General features: G+C 38.5%; 1 protein-coding gene across 5 annotated transcripts in view; it reads left to right on the top strand.

Annotated features, from left to right (window-relative positions):
- LOC109838993 (eukaryotic translation initiation factor 4G-like) overlaps nucleotides 1-15,570 on the top strand; it is a 17,929-nt gene extending 2,359 nt beyond the window's left edge. The window contains exons 7-12 of one of the 5 annotated variants that reach the window (XM_020407423.1): nucleotides 7,824-8,996; nucleotides 9,104-11,907; nucleotides 11,982-12,143; nucleotides 14,007-14,201; nucleotides 14,278-14,631; nucleotides 15,084-15,570. In XM_020407423.1, coding sequence (XP_020263012.1) covers nucleotides 7,824-8,996; nucleotides 9,104-11,907; nucleotides 11,982-12,143; nucleotides 14,007-14,201; nucleotides 14,278-14,608 — 4,665 coding nt within the window. In that variant the 3' untranslated portion in view covers nucleotides 14,609-14,631; nucleotides 15,084-15,570. Of the gene's footprint in view, nucleotides 1-7,823; nucleotides 8,997-9,103; nucleotides 11,908-11,981; nucleotides 12,144-14,006; nucleotides 14,202-14,277; nucleotides 14,953-15,083 lie in introns of those variants that run through there. The other 4 variants (XM_020407426.1, XM_020407425.1, XM_020407424.1 and 1 more) reach the window with 4 other exon arrangements.

The raw sequence follows: 17,043 nt of genomic DNA, 5'->3' as shown, positions 1-17,043 counted from the left end.
CCATAGGGAACTAGCTAAATGCCATTTGATTATCTCTTTACTCCAGCTCTAGATTCATTTGAAGTTTTTAACCAAGTTTAAGTCAATCAATTTATCGCTCAGTCGAATCTTTTAAAATGTAATGAAGTCAAAGTATAGATATGTTTATTCCTAGTGACCTCTCTTTTTCTTCGATTTCTAATTATGAGAACCTCCTTGATGATTCAAGTTAAGCTAAACAATCTATTTGTTGAACAAACTCTCTTGTTTTAATTTTCTCCAATCATTGAAAAATACTAAATATAGAATAGATTATTTTAGAAGAGAACAAATTAGGTATTCAAAGAATATATGGAAATAATTAATAAATATTTCCTAAATTTGTGTAAAGAAGGAGACAAAAATTAGCGGGCACATGGTTTTAACTAGTGCCTTTCAGACACAGATTATCATAATGCTTGATTTATTTATTATTTGAACAAGAATCACAGGCCATTCTTTGAACTGTGGACTTTCCGTTATCCAACTCTTTTCTTTACTGTTGAGCCAGACCTGAACTAGTCTCATTTGTAGTGTTACTGGAAGTTTGATCATTTTAAAACCAGTATATCAACTGGGGAGGATTCCTCAAAATCTTTTGTTTAAGAATATACATCTTACAAAATATTTTGAGAATAACTAAATAGAATTTGTTTTCATCTTAGCAACTTTCTTAGAGATTTTAGCCCTCTACACAGCAAAATATGAAGAACTGGTCAACAACAAAGTTATTGTATCTTGTTGTTAGGTTGAAGATCCGGTTGTGTCCACTAAATTAATTTCTACACCTCTAGTTACACCAATTTTCTCTTAACTAAATTTCTGTCCTTCCTTTTGTTCACCTGTGTTTTTCCCCACAAAATCTATCTACTTTTATACACCATTTTACATCAGTGGGTGTACGTCATGTTTTACATTGTGATGCTTCCTCATCCGCTGACGCAGATGTTGAAACGAGGAGGCCGATCAGATATCGTTCCGATATTGACGAACCCTAACAATAGCATGTAGAAAACAAGCTTGAATCCACAAGCCCTAGGTTTCTCAAACTTGAGAAGAAAAACAATGGAGAACAATACAAGCTTGAATCCACAAGCCCTAGGTTTCTCAAACTTGAGAAGAAAAACAATGGAGAACAATTCTCTTAATTGAATAATTGAAAGAAGAAAAACAATGGAGAACAATTCTCTTAATTGAATAATTGAAAGTTAATTACTTGATTTACAAAAAGAACTATTATTTATAGTCAACTAAACCTATCCTAACTCTAATAAAAAAGAAACTCTGAATCTAAAAGGGAATAACCAAAAAAGAACTCTTTCCTAATCTAAAAAGAAATAACCAAAAGAACTCTTTCCTAATCTAAAAGGAAATAACCAAAAAAACTCTTTCTTAATAAAAAAAGAAATAATCAAAGAACTCTTTTCTAATCTAAAAGGAAATAACCAAAATAACTCTTTCCTAATCTGAAGTCCGAGTCGACACAGGTGCTTTTCTTATTGTCTCGTCCTATGCTTGATCTCATGTATCAGTCCCTCCTTCAGAAGAACTCATCTCTGAGTTCGCATCACTCGAATACAACTTGATTAAAGGATGATAATCAGAAATATCCGTCACATTGAATGTCTTCGACATAACCATTCCTTCTGGAAGATCCACTACATATGCATTATCGTTGATCTTCTTGAAGATCTTCTTGAGGACCTTGAGTTGCCTCTTCTTGTCCGCTTGCGTCTTGAACTTTGCATTGGCTTTCTCAATGGTATCCTGCAAAACCTTGTTCTCCTGCGGGTACTGAGTATCCCTCATGGGTGGAAGACCCTCTGGTAGCTCATCGGGAACCAACATTTCGACTCCTTAAGCAACGACGTCATCTTTTCTGGAACCTCAACGAGAGTCTTCACTTCTTCTTTAACAACTAAAGTAAACCTCTGCTTCAACTCCTTCGACTCGGCTAGAAACTCTCCCTTGTTGCAAAGAGAAATACGTTTGGATTTTTGATCCTTTGGGTTTTTTAGGGAGGATGGAATTGGTGGTAAAATGATCTTCTTGTTCATCCATACGAAAAAATATTCATTCTTCTTGCCGCCATGCTTAGCATCGATATCATACTATCACGATCGTCCCAACAAGACATGACACACGTCTATATCCACAACATCACAAGCAACAGAATCACTATAAGTCTTGTCTAGTAACAGTGGTACGCGACATACTTCGGTCACCTTCACGGAGGGACCCTTCTTGATCCATCCTATGGTATGACACATGCTTTGTTTCAGTCGGCAGTTTTAAGTGTCCACCAAAGCCTTTGACACAATATTCTCACAACTTTCATTATTAATGATGAGGATGCATACCTTGTTGTTGACTGAACATCTAGAAAAGAAAATTTGGTGTCGTTGTGATGAATCTGGTGTCTTCTGAGCGTATAAGAGTCTTTGAACATCACACGACACATTGTCGCCCTCAATCTCGACAACTTCTTCCTCATACTCTTCAGATGCAGTGTGTCCGTCCTCCGCCTCTTCATAATCCGCTAGATTAACCTTTCGTCGCTGCGGGCACTCGTTGGACTTGTGTCTTGGTTGGAGACATCGGAAATACTTTTTTGTAGTCGGCTTGGCATACGTATTTGCTTGAGTCGTCGGGAGCTGTGGTTGAGTTGTCGATCGCTCGGCCGACCGTGGAGGAACATGCCGATCAGTCGTCCTTTGCCCGACCGACTCACCTCTCGCCTTCTCGACCGAACCTCCCTGTTCGGCTTGTCTGAAAGGTAACATATTGGAGGTCAATCTTTCCGCATTGAGAGTCATGCTATGGGCTTCGTCCACAAAGTACATGTTGTGGATGGTCACATTTTCTTGAATTGAATACTTCAAACCTCCGATATATTTGGCCGCGAGTTGCTCCTTGCTCATTGACAAATCGCAACGAGAAGTAAGACGGAAGAACTCTTCGGTATAAGCGCTTACTGATCTGATGCCTTGATGGCATTGCTTGAATTGATTGTAAATGATCTGTTAGTAGTCGGGTGGTAGTAACCTAGCCTGGAGTAATTGCTTCATGCGTCGTCAAACCCAAACTGGTTGTTTGCCTTGCCGTCGCCTAGTGTTTTAAGTTTGATCCCACATGCCGCGGCTCCTCCTTTGAGACGATATGCCACAAACTTTACTTGATTTTCTTCGGGTACATTAGCCATCTCAAAGAACTTCTCCACTCCATATAGCCAATCCAAAAAAGCCTCTATGTCCAGATTTTCTCCAAAGGAAGAAAGTTCTACCTTCATCTGATATTCTTGTTCCTGATGATGTCGGCCTTGTCGGTGGTAGTTATGACGAGGGTTGTAGCCTTTGCCTCGATCTCTGCTATAAGGTCGCCCTCCTTCTTTGCTTGAGACGTTGTCGTACTATGATCCCTCAAATTGGGCACCATAGCTCCTTCGTCATTGGATTCATCGTGTGGAGGGGGTTGGTTGGGATGTCGTTTATGATGTGGAGGGAGTTAATATGGAGGAGGTTGATACGGAGGGGGCTGCTATGGAGGGGTTGGGTTTGGACGTGGTTGATATAGAGGGGGATGAACTAGAGGGGGTTGGGGATTGTACGGGGGTAGATGTCAGGGTAGCCTAACTCTGGGTCGCTTAGGTGAAGACCGTCAGCGAAGTTATTCCCATTATTGAGGTGAAGGGTAAGTCCTTCAATGACTTGTTGAAGGTTCTGAAGAGACGTCTCCAACGTGCCAAATCTTCTATCCATAGAATCCATCCTTACAGAAAGATCCTGTAGAGAAAGTTTATTCTCACCGTCATCTGTCATTGTCGAGGATATTGAAGTCGAAGCTCTGATACCACTTGACGCAGACGTAGAAACGGGAAGACCGATCGGATATTGTTCTGATGCCGACGAGCCCTGATAATAGCAGGTAGAAAATAAGCATGAATCCACAAGCCTTAGGTTTCTCAAACTTGAGAAGAAAAACAATGAAGAACAATTCTCTTGATTGAATAATTGAAAGTTAATTATTTGATTTACAAAAGGAACTATTATTTATAACCAACTAAACCTATCCTAACTCTAATAAAAAAGAAAGTCTGAATCTAAAAGGAAATAACAAAAAAGGAACTATTTCCTAATTTAAAAGGAAATAACCAAAAAACTCTTTCCTAATCTAAAAGGAAATAGCCAAAAAAACTCTTTCCTAATCTAAAAGGAAATAACCAAAAGAACTCTTTCCTAATCTAAAAAGAAATAACCAAAAGAACTCTTTCCTAATAAAAACAGGAAATAACCAAAAGAACTCTTTCCTAATCTAAAAGGAAATAACCAAATGAACTCTTTTCTAATCAAAAAGGAAATAACCAAAAGAACTCTTTCCTAATCTGAAGTCTGAGTCGACACAGGTGCTTTTCTTCTTGTCTCGTCCAATGCTTGATCTCCTGTATCATCCGCCCAAGTAGATGTTCAGCTATGAAGGACAGATGGATTGAGGAAGATGACCTTGGCACCTTGCCCTAGTTTCATTGATGCTGAGCAACAGTCTAGCTCTGTTCACTTACTGATGTATGAGTTTTCTGTTAGGGAAAACAAGCAAAATTGGCCCACGTGATGCCGCAACATTAATCTGAAAGAAGCCAGAAAAATAATGGCTTACTTGTTTAGTTTAGAAATTTCTTTTTTAAGTTGTGGATAAAAGTTTCCTTATATTTTAGATAATCACTGTAGATAGAAAATAATGCTTATCTAAACTATATTACCCAAAAGCTTTATTATATAGAAGTAATAGTAAAGGGTACCAACCTAAAGTGAAACTTCGGATGAGATGGTTATAAATATAATCACTTCGTTAAATCTAACTACTGGCTTATAAAAAGACGAGGTCAAAAGACAAAATGTATCATGTGTTCCAAACAGTTATATTAATTGCTCATAGTTAGGCTCCTTAAGCTTGTATTTCATTATATCTGACCATGAGATCAAAATACTATCACAAAGAATACAAGAACAACATCAGGCAATATTAAATCAAAGAGACTCATGTGATGTTCAACTATTAGTAATGAAATATAATTCTAGAAAAATATGTGAACTAAATTATATATGAAAAATTTGGATGCTTATGCATGTAATGGATTCCGCAGATTGCATCTCTAATTTCTCAAAATTCTTTACAGATGGACTTTTGTACTTATTTTCCACCACAGACCAGAGATGGTCTTTACTAAATCACGTTTCTAATATCCTGACGTAAGGTCATATTTAATGTAAATTTAAAAGATCAAATAATTTTTTTTGAAAAGGATGACTATTCATATTAAGTAAAGTGCTGGAATCAAATGGTAGCGGTTAACTAAATTTCATCATGTCTCTATTTTGATATCTGGTTTCGCGCTTAGATTCATCCTGCCTCTAATTTTAACAGGAGATGCAAATACAACTGAAATTGGTGTTGCTTTATTTTTAACTGAAATGCCTCCATATCAAGTGTACATATGAACCAAAAGAAAATATATTATTTGGATAAATCACAAGTGATCTTTTCTGTGATAAGTTTACACTAACTCGTTTATTACAACTTAATGTTTTAGAATTCTTCCTCATCAATTATAGTCATGATAATCTAGTACTTAATTAGCAAACAAAATTTATTTAATTAGATATCCTTTTTTCTATATTCGTTCTTGCTTTTTCATTCAAGATAAGACGATATTTGTAATACCATAAGTTCAAAGATAAAGCACATATGTGCATACAACATATATGTTTGCAACCANNNNTTCCCCCCCCCCCCCCCCCCCCTTTTTTTTTTGAATTACTTAAATTTAACTGTGTATATCCATTGTTTTACACTTACACATATATAATGTGCATACAACATATATGTTTGCAACTAATATGCAGTCCTATCTCCGCCTCCCCCCCTTCTTTTTAATTACTTAAATTTAACTGTGTATACCCATTGTTTTACACTCGTCTACATTTCCTTCCTCTCCTTTTTTCTCGGCAATAACAATTCCAAAAATATCCACTCTCAGCCTTTTCTTCTCCACTTCGCCAACACTGAGGTCTAATTTCCCAAGATCTCCAACGCCCACCTCCCAAAATCTTTAATGAAAATCTCCAATCCTAAGCCCAAACCCTCAAAATTTCCAACCTTAGACACTCCATCCCTCTCTTCCCACCTGGCCATGAGCAAGCACAAATCCCGCATTCCCACCTCGCTTTCCAAGCTCCCTGACCATGATACCCACCACATTGCGACAAAGACCTAGAATCCATCATCATTGATGGGGATGATGACAGTGAGTCTCTGTAGTATTGTCGTCGTCCTTGTGGTTGTTGGGGTTTGGGAACTTCGGGTTTGACGAGTTGTTTAAAGGGTCGAGAAGAGTTTGGGGAGTGGCTATGCGAGGAAGAGAAGAAGTGAGAGAAAGAGAGAGATTGAGTGGTAGCAGAGTTTAGTATTTGAAGTTTTCCGTTTGGGGATTTTAGAGGGGGTTTTGAGAGTTAAAAGAAGGTTCTACTGTGGAAGTGAACAGTGCTTATCTACCTCCCTTTAGTTTTAGTATATAGTAAATGATCAATTATCGGCTAATGACTGATTATTCCATTACTTTGTTGCTACATCATTAGATTGGCCAGCAGTTATCTTTTGTTTGTTGGAGTATACACTTACCAAGTTGATCAGATATTAAGATTTAATGTTCCGATGCTTTCTTTTTGGTTCATACTCATGGAGCTGAGGAGTATATATTATATCATACTTTACACAGAGTTCGATTTTATTGAATATATCTTTTAACTGAGATAGGACTTCCTCCAGAATTGAGCTAGGACTTATGCTTTTGTCCTTCTGTTAACTTTCCTGTTTATTTAATTGAGAAGATCTAATTGGTTTACTAAGTCACGATTATTGCATAACTAAGTATTTATTATGTCCACTTTTTTCTTTATAGAATGTTTGACCCGGCCTTGTTTTCTCAGGTGCAGAAACACCATCAATTATTCTTGTCTTGGAAATTTTAGCATTATAGCATAAACCATCAAGGCCTGTATTTTACACAGCACCATGGAAGCTTCACTTGCTTCATCCTTCCAAATTTTGAATACGTTAAAAGTAATACACCAAGTTAGAGATTCAACCTTAAATAGTCAAGGTTGATATTTAACTAAAACCACCACAGTAGGACCTGTACATCTAAATATCCTCAACCCTTATTCATAATGCAGTATCCCCAATTCATCCACCTGGCCAAGCTCTAGTCATAGTTTGTTATTTCTGATCATCATCCTGAGCGAGGCTCATTTTATTTGCATCAAATCTTTTTGTTAACTTCTTTTTTTGATCAGAATCTTTTTGTGCACTCCTTTTAGTACTTATTTTAGAAAATTGGTCTCTTATCCTCCAAGTTATCCTGTATTTGTTCTAATTTAGTGCTGTGCATGCCTTGACAATATGCCATTTTGAAAACTAGTACATGCTTATCAATTAGTCTGTGTCTCTGGAAGGAAAGACGTGTAGTTTATATGTTAATATTGGCGCGTGGTGATTGGAAATTCACATCTCGTGAAGTTTTTGATGCTTCATACTTTCCCATTAATGGTATACATTTATAGTACTTCTTATAAATTTCAACTGCAGCCTATGTAAGATTCTATTATTATTATTAATATTCTGATGTGGTAGATCCTTTCATTGCATCCTCACTATGGATTATTTGTCACTCTTGATAGTTGCTAAATTAATATCATTTACCTGGTAATTCTTTTAAGCTGATATTTGGAGACCTCGTTATTCATACTCAGGCTCATCATGATTCGTTCAGGACCAAATCCACAATGCCTCCACCCACTGCTCTAAAAGAGCAACAGCAGCAGATGAGGAATGATGTGACTGGCCTTAATCAATCTAGCACTCGAGATTCTCATCCTCAATCCCAGACAAACAGGGATGTACATGTTCCCATTTCATTGGCTCCTGCTTCAATACCACCAAAATCTTCTGTTCTTCCTATAGGTGGGATGCCAATGCACCTCCCCTTTCAACAGCCTCAAGTTCCCATTCAATTTGGTGGTCCAAGCCCACAAATGCAACCACAAGGTGTCACATTCAATTCACTACAAATGCCGATGGCATTACCTATTGCCCAAGCTCCTCAGCAGTTTTTTGTTCCCAGTATCCCGTCTCATCCACTGCAACAACCGACCATGATGCATCAGGGGCAGGGCTTAGGCTTTGCACATCAAATAGGTCACCAAATGCCTTCTCAGTTAGGCAACCTCGGGTTTGGGATTGGCCCACAATTTTCTCAGCCACAGCCTGTAACTTTTGTTGGTACAAGGAGGAGCACCGTGAAGATAACTCATCCAGATACACATGAAGAGTTGAAGCTTGATATGCATAAAGAGAGTAAGGCATCCAATCAAAAGCTGCAAGCCGTTCTGACTTTTAGTTCCTCTCATCAAACAAACTACCATTCTACCATGCAAGCTAATTCTTATAACCCTTCACCAATTTTAAACCCCACATCTAATTCTCAAATGACTACAGGTTCACAAGGTCCCCGATATAGAACTCCTGTTGGTCAAAATGGGCAAACCATTTTGTTCAGTAAGCAATCTGTCCATAATCCCATATCAGGCAACAAACCTGAGCAATCATTGCAAGTTTCTGCTCCTCCTTCTGTCCGTGTGACAATTAGACCAGCTGTCAATTCATTTGAGGAGAAAACTGGATCAATACACCAAAGTAAGTTGCAAACTCAGAAAGAGGGTGGTGAAGTTGATCAGCAGCCCAAATCAATTGAAATAGCAAGTGATACTTTTTCAGCTGAAGATGAACATTCCACCACAGCACCATCTTCTAGAATATCTTCATCACATTTGACTCCAGTTGGAGATTCTATTCAGAGATCAGACTCCATAAAGGAACAGGAGGGAAGAACTAGTAAAAGAGCATATCATCAGCAACAAAATAAGGTGTCCATTTTTTCCTATCCTTTAATTTTGCTTGCTGAAATTTGTTTTCATGTAGTTGTGCATGTTTACTTTATCTATAATTTATTGGTACTATTGCATCTGTGTAGCCAGATGTACTAGATTCTGAAGGAATGACAAAAACAATCTCGAAGTCAATCAAAGATAGCAGTGACATGATTGCTCAGGAGAAGCTTGAGTTCCTTTCACTGTCAAATTCTTCTGCTTCTATCACTGGTTTGCCTTTTCCAGCTGTACAACATGAAAATTCTGCAGAATCCAAGATTAAAGCAGTGCCTTCACTTTCCGAGTCATATAGAGTTACACTGGAAAAGGAAGTATCAGGAGATTCTTCTATTTGTTCTGCTGTTTCACTGGAGTTGGCAACCAACCGCTATTTGTCTGAGGAGGGAGATTCACATGAGGCATCAACTTCTTTGGATTCTAAGGCTGGGAGAACTATATCTGAAATTTCTGATTCCGCATCAAATTTACATGAGAATACATCTGCTGAAACTGAAAAAGCACATGAAGATTTAGCTTTGAATGGCAAATCTGAAGTATCTGCTGATTTACAAGATAGCACAAGTGCTGGATCATATCCAGTTTCCACAGCACCTGATTCTCTTGAAACTGTTAATACAACTGCAACTAGGGAAAATGAAGAAATTGTAGTTGATAAGCCTGAAGAAAAAGCTAGTCATGTATTATGTCATGGTGAAGAGCAGCCAGGGACTGGACAGGTGGTGCACTGCAGGCTAGAGGTTGAAATGGGAGAAAAGAAGACAGATGTTCTTTCTTCATTTTCTGAGTCTAAACATACCGGATATCCTTTATCATCTTCTCATGCCGCTGAAGATAAACCTTCAGGCCCTGATAGTATTTTAAATAAATTTGAAACGGAAAGCAGCCAGGATTCTCTACAAGGTTCAGTTTCCTTGGGGCATAAACATAAATTGGACGGTGAAGTTACAGAATCGTCCAGTAGGGAGGGACTCAAAGACAAGCCTAATTTGGATCCTGTAAGAAGTAAGGTTAATGCTGGAAAAAAGAAGAAATTAAAGGACATTCTCTCTAGGGCAGATGCTGCAGGGAGTTCAGACCTTTATAATGCATACAAGGGCCCAGAGGAAAAAAATTCAGTAGTTGATACATCAGAAAGCATTGATGATTCTTTAACAGTTGATGCAAAGAATGTGCTTGCAGATGACCATAATGAAGATGTTCTTGATGTAGAAGTTGGGCAGATTACATCTGAGATTGATGATTGGGAAGATGCCGCTGATGTCTCTTCTCCAGATTTAGCGGTGGAGAACATACAGCAGGCTCATAAAAATGAAACTACTAGTAAAAAGAGCTACACCATCGATTTTCTGTTGACCTTTTCTGAGCAATCTGCAGATCTTCCTGTAGGCTTTGAGATAGAATCTGACATAGCAAATGCTTTAATGGTTAGTCCAGTCAGGACATATCCCAGCCCAGGAAGAATCCTGGATAGATCTCCTTATCATGGAAATGATGAGAAGTGGACCAAAGCAGCTACTGGTTTTGGTATTGGGCATGACATTCGATTAAATATGGGTTATGCGGTTGCCAATATAAGTTCTCGACCAGCTCAAGGAGTTAATAATCTGGCTGTCAGGCATTCACGTGCTCATCCATCCACTCACTTTGCTAGTGGGATTCTCCCTGGGCCTATGCAACCTCTGTCTAATGCTGATTCAGACAGGTGGCAGCGTGCTATTGGTGCTCAAAGAGGTTTTATACCTTCTCCTCATGCACCGTCTCAAATAATGCATAAGGCTGCAAATAAGTATGAAATAGGTAAGGTGTCTGACATAGAACAGGCAAAGCAAAGGCAGCTGAAAGCTATACTTAACAAGTTGACACCTCAGAATTTTGAGAAACTCTTTTTACAAGTTAAAGAGGTTAACATCGACAACACAGTTACTCTTACTGGGGTCATTTCCCAGATTTTTGATAAAGCCTTGTCGGAGCCAACCTTTTGTGAGATGTATGCAAATTTCTGTGCCTGCCTTTCTAATGAATTACCAGATTTCGTCGAGGACAATGAAAAAATTACCTTTAAAAGGTTGCTTCTCAACAAGTGCCAAGAAGAATTTGAAAGAGGTGAGAGAGAGGAGGAAGCGGGCAGAATAGAAAAGGAAGGTGAAAGCAAACAAACTGCAGCACAAAGAGAAGAGAAACGAATCAAGGCACGACGACGGATGCTTGGAAATATTCGTCTGATAGGAGAATTATACAAAAAGAGAATGCTGACAGAGAGGATCATGCATGCATGTATACAAAAATTGCTGGGAGAATATCAGGATCCTGATGAGGAGGATCTTGAATCTTTGTGTAAGTTGATGAGCACAATAGGGGCCATGATAGATCATGCCAAGGCCAAGGAACATATGGATGCATATTTTGACAGGATCTCAAAACTTTCTACCCATCCGAAGCTATTACCTCGAACTAGATTCTTGCTAAGGGACACAATTGATCTTAGAAAGAATAATTGGAAAGAGAGAAGAAAAGTTGAAGGGCCAAAGAAGATTGATGAGGTTCACAGAGATGCAGCACATGAGCGGCAAGCTCAAGCTGGCAGATTGGCTCGTGGCCCTGTCATTACTTCTGGACCAAGACGAGGACCTCCTGCTGATTATAACCTGAGAGGATCTGCTTTGCTATCTTCTCCAAATTCTCAGCAAATTGGCGCTGCTCGTGGTTTACCTACTCAGTTCCGTGGGTATACCAATCAAGATACTCGAGCGGATGACAGAAATCACTTTGAGAGTAGGGTGCTATCTGTTCCCCTCCCGAAAAGGACCACTGATGACAATTCCATCACTTTAGGTCCTCAAGGTGGTCTAGCTCGGGGTATGTCCATTAGAGGAGAAAGCATGTTAAGGTATGTGCAAGATAAGTGTTCAGGTACATTTTAGATAAACGAAGTCCACAAGATTGTAATACTTTTTGTAACAGGGACTTCCGGATTGATGTGAATGATAAATCTGCATCAACTAACCCTTCTGGGAGAATACATGGATCTTCAAGTGGAATTGTAGAGACACCGTCTCAGTCAAAATTTTTATCTGAAGAAGATTTACGGGAGAAGTCCGTATCTGCCATAAGGGAGTTCTATAGGTATGTTCTTTTTCTCAGCTGATTTGTTTCTTGCTGATATTACCTTATCTATATGTTATCAGTGAATGCCTAGCAAAATTGTTTACTATATGCTTCTCTGTAAACGAGATAAAGTAGACATTGCCTTGCTTCTGGTGATTGCAAAGGTCACCTGTTGATTTCATGTTGAGGCATGCCTTTGTTTTCAACCCCTGAATTTCAAAGGAAAATGTCACAAAAACAAATTCAGGAAGTTACACTGCGGCATGTCTTTAGTTGTTCTGATTAATCTTGCTCCCTAATCATTCCATCTCCTTGTAGATTTCACGGCATGTCTTTAGTTCTGATTAATCTTGCTCCCTAATCATTCCATCTCCTTGTAGATTTCACAGCAGTGGAATACTGTTTTATACAAGATATGTTAAGAAGCACCCTCAAGCAGCATTTAAGTGCATGATGAGGAAGTTTAACTGCTAAATTCAACTGGATCTAGTTGAATGGAAAAACTTAGTATTTTACATGCAAGTTAAATGTTAAAGTCCCAAAATTTTCAGAAAGCAGCAGCATAGGTAATTAGCCTGCCTTGGTGGTCCAAGGGTGTTTGCCACTCTACTTCAATGTGCTTAAGCATGGAGTTTTTCTTAGCCTATTTGTATAATTAATTAAAAACTGTAATATTCTTAGGGTTTGGATAAAAAATGCCAAACATAATCCTTTTTTACTTATACCAGAAAAAGCCTTATATAAGGAGTGTCACGATGTCAGTAGGTGCTGAACACCAGATCCAATTTCTTAACCCCAATTTAGCTGATGGTTATCCCGTTGCTATTTGGTAGCAATGAGGAAGAAAACCCTTACGATTCAATCTGCCACCTCATGGAAACATTTCTGCATCTACTGTGGAGACATTTCTGCATCTACTGTGTGCTGATTCGCAGCCTCCAGCAAGGTAGCACTATGTTGTTTGCTGGTTCCCATCCTCACTGCCATCTGCTGCAAAATACCTCCAGAACAAAATCAAATTTCTTCTATTTTTGTTTGCTTATTTACATTCCTTTCTCTTGTCGCTCTTATCTTTCCCCAATCTTTTATCCTTTCTTGCTCATTTTGGAGTTATGCATGAGTCATTTATTATTGTTAAGTATTGCTTGATACATTTTATTGTTGTGCATCTTGTTATTAAAGAACTTTATTATAGTATCTTTTCGCCTTAGTATGTGTAGTATGTTTGATACAAAGTTTATTTCACTTTGGACCTTGGGGGATCTGTAAATTGCATGATTTTTTTCGTTGGATTGAGAATTCTGGGTGCATGCGAATTGTTTTCTTGATGTGAAATCAATAAAAAACCTTTGCCTCGGCTTACTTTTGCCTCCTTTTCCTCCATATCCCAGACCAAACCCCCAATCATAGCCATTATTACTCCAAAAGTCTGTTTCGTCTCATTCCTTGTTACACACTCTACTGCAGGGCCACTTACATTAAAATTTATTACCTCCCAAGCTTGGACCTGAGAATTTATGGTGATTCTCTCTGTGGTCAGACATTTTATGGGCCAACAATTTGGTACTGCAGGCTGGTTGATATCTGAATAAAATTTTGACAATACTCATTGAGCCATAAGAAGATGAATTCTGAGATTTTATGTAGTTAACTGATCCCTACCTTTGAAAAATTCTAGCTATAAGAAGATGAAATGATGAAAATATTCAAATTAAGAATGTCAAATTATGTCAAATAAAAAGCTCTCAACTTCTAGCCCTTATAAAGGCCTTATGTTTTCTTGGGCGAGTTTATTCTTTCTTCTCATGTTTGTGTGGACTATAGTCTGTTCTAATTGTTACTTCATTGTACAAAGTATTATGGTGCTTCTTTAATTTTCAGTGCCAAAGATGAGGAGGAGGTAGCTTTATGCATCAAAGAGCTCAATTCCCCTAGTTTCTACTCTTCCATGATATCACTATGGATCGCAGACTCCTTTGAAAGGAAAGAAACAGAACGAGATCTCTTGGCCAAGCTTCTCATCAGCCTTTGCAAACATCAAAATAGCTTGTTCAGCCATTTTCAGCTCATCCAGGGGTATGTCCAAGCTCTTACAATAATCAAACTTTTTTTTTTCAACATCAACAATAAAATTCACATATAATTGTTCCAGGTTCGAATATGTTCTTTCTTCACTTGAGGATGCCGTTAATGATGCTCCCAAGGCTCCAGAATTCCTTGGTCACATATTTGCCAAAATTGCACTAGAGGATGTGGTTTCTTTAAGAGACATAGGAAAAATAATATATGAAGGGGGAGAAGAGCCAGGGAGTTTATTGGAATCTGGGCTTGCATCAGAAGTCCTAGGTTGTGTTTTAGAATTCATAAAAATGGCGAAGGGGGATTCGATGTTGAGGGAGATATGTTTAAATTCTAATCTTAAGCTGGAGGATTTCATACCGAGGCATCCCACCAAAAATAACAAGCTTGCTGCATTTCTTTAGAGAGATGAAGGTGACTGTATTGGGTAAGAGCAAGTTTTTTGTATCTTGTTCAGCTTTACGGCGCTACTTCATCCATAAACGCGTTCACATCTTGTTCAGTGTACTAATATATTGGTTCCTATTTATATATGCCTTTATACTTTTTAATCTTTCATGACAACTGAAGAAGATTGGATAGGGATTAGCCAGCTTATATGTTGTTATTACTTGCAGCATTGGCAGTGGCAGTATTAGCCTCTAGATTGGACACTGAAACATGTAGGAGCTTTTCCCTACTGCTTTGATTGATGATAATAACAATAGTAGTTCTTTTTGTGAATATATGTATCTTTAGGTTTTGTTGATATTGCATACTTCATGTATCTTATACAATTTTCACTGTATCCTCATGTTTTAAAGATATTTGCATATTCGCAAGCGCAAAGTTGCAATATAAACTCTATTCCCAGCTCAAACAGTTAGTTATAAATTGCAGCTTACGTCCAAATTGTGTAATGTGCAAGTCGTCAACTGGGACTGGAAGCGCATTGATTAGTTGCGGTGTAACGGACAATTGCGATTAGTCCAAAGTGTCATAGTTGCATGAAACTGCAATTGCAATGTTTGCAATTGTAGCAAATCAAACCGACTTCTAGGTTGTCCGAATTGGAGTTGTGGCTCTGAAGCTTGTCAAGAAGACCAAGCTCACTGATAAAGAAATTGGACCAAGAAGGAAAAAAAAAGGGATTTTCCAGCAGTGAATTGATTTAAATATTGTCGAACAACAAAAGCGAAGCGTTGAAGTGGAAGACATGAATATGTTTTTCCAAAAATAGGGTTTCGAGCTGGTTTTTTTTTTTTGTTGCTCCGTTGTTGTGTATTTTCAGGCAACTCTTACCGTTCAGCATGTAAAACTTGGACGACTAGATTTTACAATGGCTATATTGCGCAACTTTCTTAGTTGAATAAGATTATATCAATATCGTTGTAAATGTGTTACGTGCCATAAAAGAAGTAGCATATGAAAACGTGCAAAGAGATAGACAGATCGATGGGTGACCCCGAAAAGTTTCAGGAGATGCCGTTGTTTTTTCATATTCAAGCGAGATCTCTGCATCTTTTTCGCTCTGAAGAGCAAGAAGAACGTCTATGAAACCTAATTTCTCTCCGTCCACCTTTTCTTTCAATTTGTTCGCATTTTCTCCAATGACCCCGTCGAGAAGAGCATCCCATTTTCTGAAAGATTTCATAACCCTCGCCTTCAAGCCTGAAACTCCGACCAACCATCCAAGCCATGGCACAAAATCACCGACGCTGATCTGCCAGATATAACCCTACACAAGAGCCTGTTCACGAGCACATTCGAGACCGACCTCACATCGACTGCAGCACGTGATGGGAACGTATCAGATATGCTCGACACCGTAAATGCCCCTTCCTCTTCAACAAACAGAGCGAAAAGATCGAACCATCTTCATATTTTTGAAGAGGTGACTAACGCGTAGCTTCTTGGTTCGTCGCCAGTGCTGACTACGCGGTGCAAAGACCACATCTCTGGCTCCGTACAGCATAATAGTTGGAGCTAGTAATGAAGGCCTGTTACCGAAAATATGATCGCGGGTACGCAGAGTCTCTCTGGCCATGTCTGAGGACGAGGGTCGGGGCTTGACCTAGCTTGGGGAGCATGAGAGGTCCATGGTTCTTGGAGAGATAACGGAGCGATTGATGGAGGGGAGCGCTGGTGAAGGTTTCCTATGAGTCGGAGCTTTGGTGGACCAAGGTGGGAGCTTGTTGTTTCTTGATGATGATGATGATGATGATACTCTTTCAAGGATTACAACTAAGATGGGGAGGAAAAGGAGAAGTGCTACAAGCGTAGACGTGTTTTCGTAGGAAAAAGAGCGAAGTCACAGGATTTTTAGCAAACGCTGTACAGATATATTGGCTATTTTCTGCAGATGGAGCTTGATGGCATGATGACCCTTATGCAAAAGTTACAGAGGTTGGGCACGATTAAATTTTGTGTGCGATTGTGACTTATAACGCAATAAACATTCCTTTTTATTGCCAGATCAATATGATAGCCATATTTTTTTTTACGTAAAGATCATTGTTGGCTAAAATACCAAAAGACATATAAAGTGACACCGCTTCGTCATTTTAGTATTAAATTGAAGCCGGTGACACTTTTGTTAAAAAAAAATGAAATTACTAAAGTCATCTAAACATGATAGAAATTCAAATACTTGATTTAAACATGTTTAGAAACTGAAAATTATAATCTATATCAAAACGGAAGCAAAATTGATTAAACTAACCTCCAGCCATTGTTGTCTTATACAATGGATAATAGATGTTGATTTCTAGAAGATCTTCTAAACCTTATCTCTTTACTAATAGATGGTGTATTTTCTTTTCAAAAAATTGAAGAGCAGGTATTAGGGACCAACCGAGAT

The sequence above is a fragment of the Asparagus officinalis genome, chromosome 4 (assembly GCF_001876935.1).
Source record: "Asparagus officinalis chromosome 4, Aspof.V1, whole genome shotgun sequence".
Taxonomy (NCBI): Eukaryota; Viridiplantae; Streptophyta; class Magnoliopsida; order Asparagales; family Asparagaceae; genus Asparagus; species Asparagus officinalis.
The sequence above is the reverse complement of the archived record's forward strand: the minus strand, read 5'-3'. Positions and strand labels throughout refer to the sequence as shown.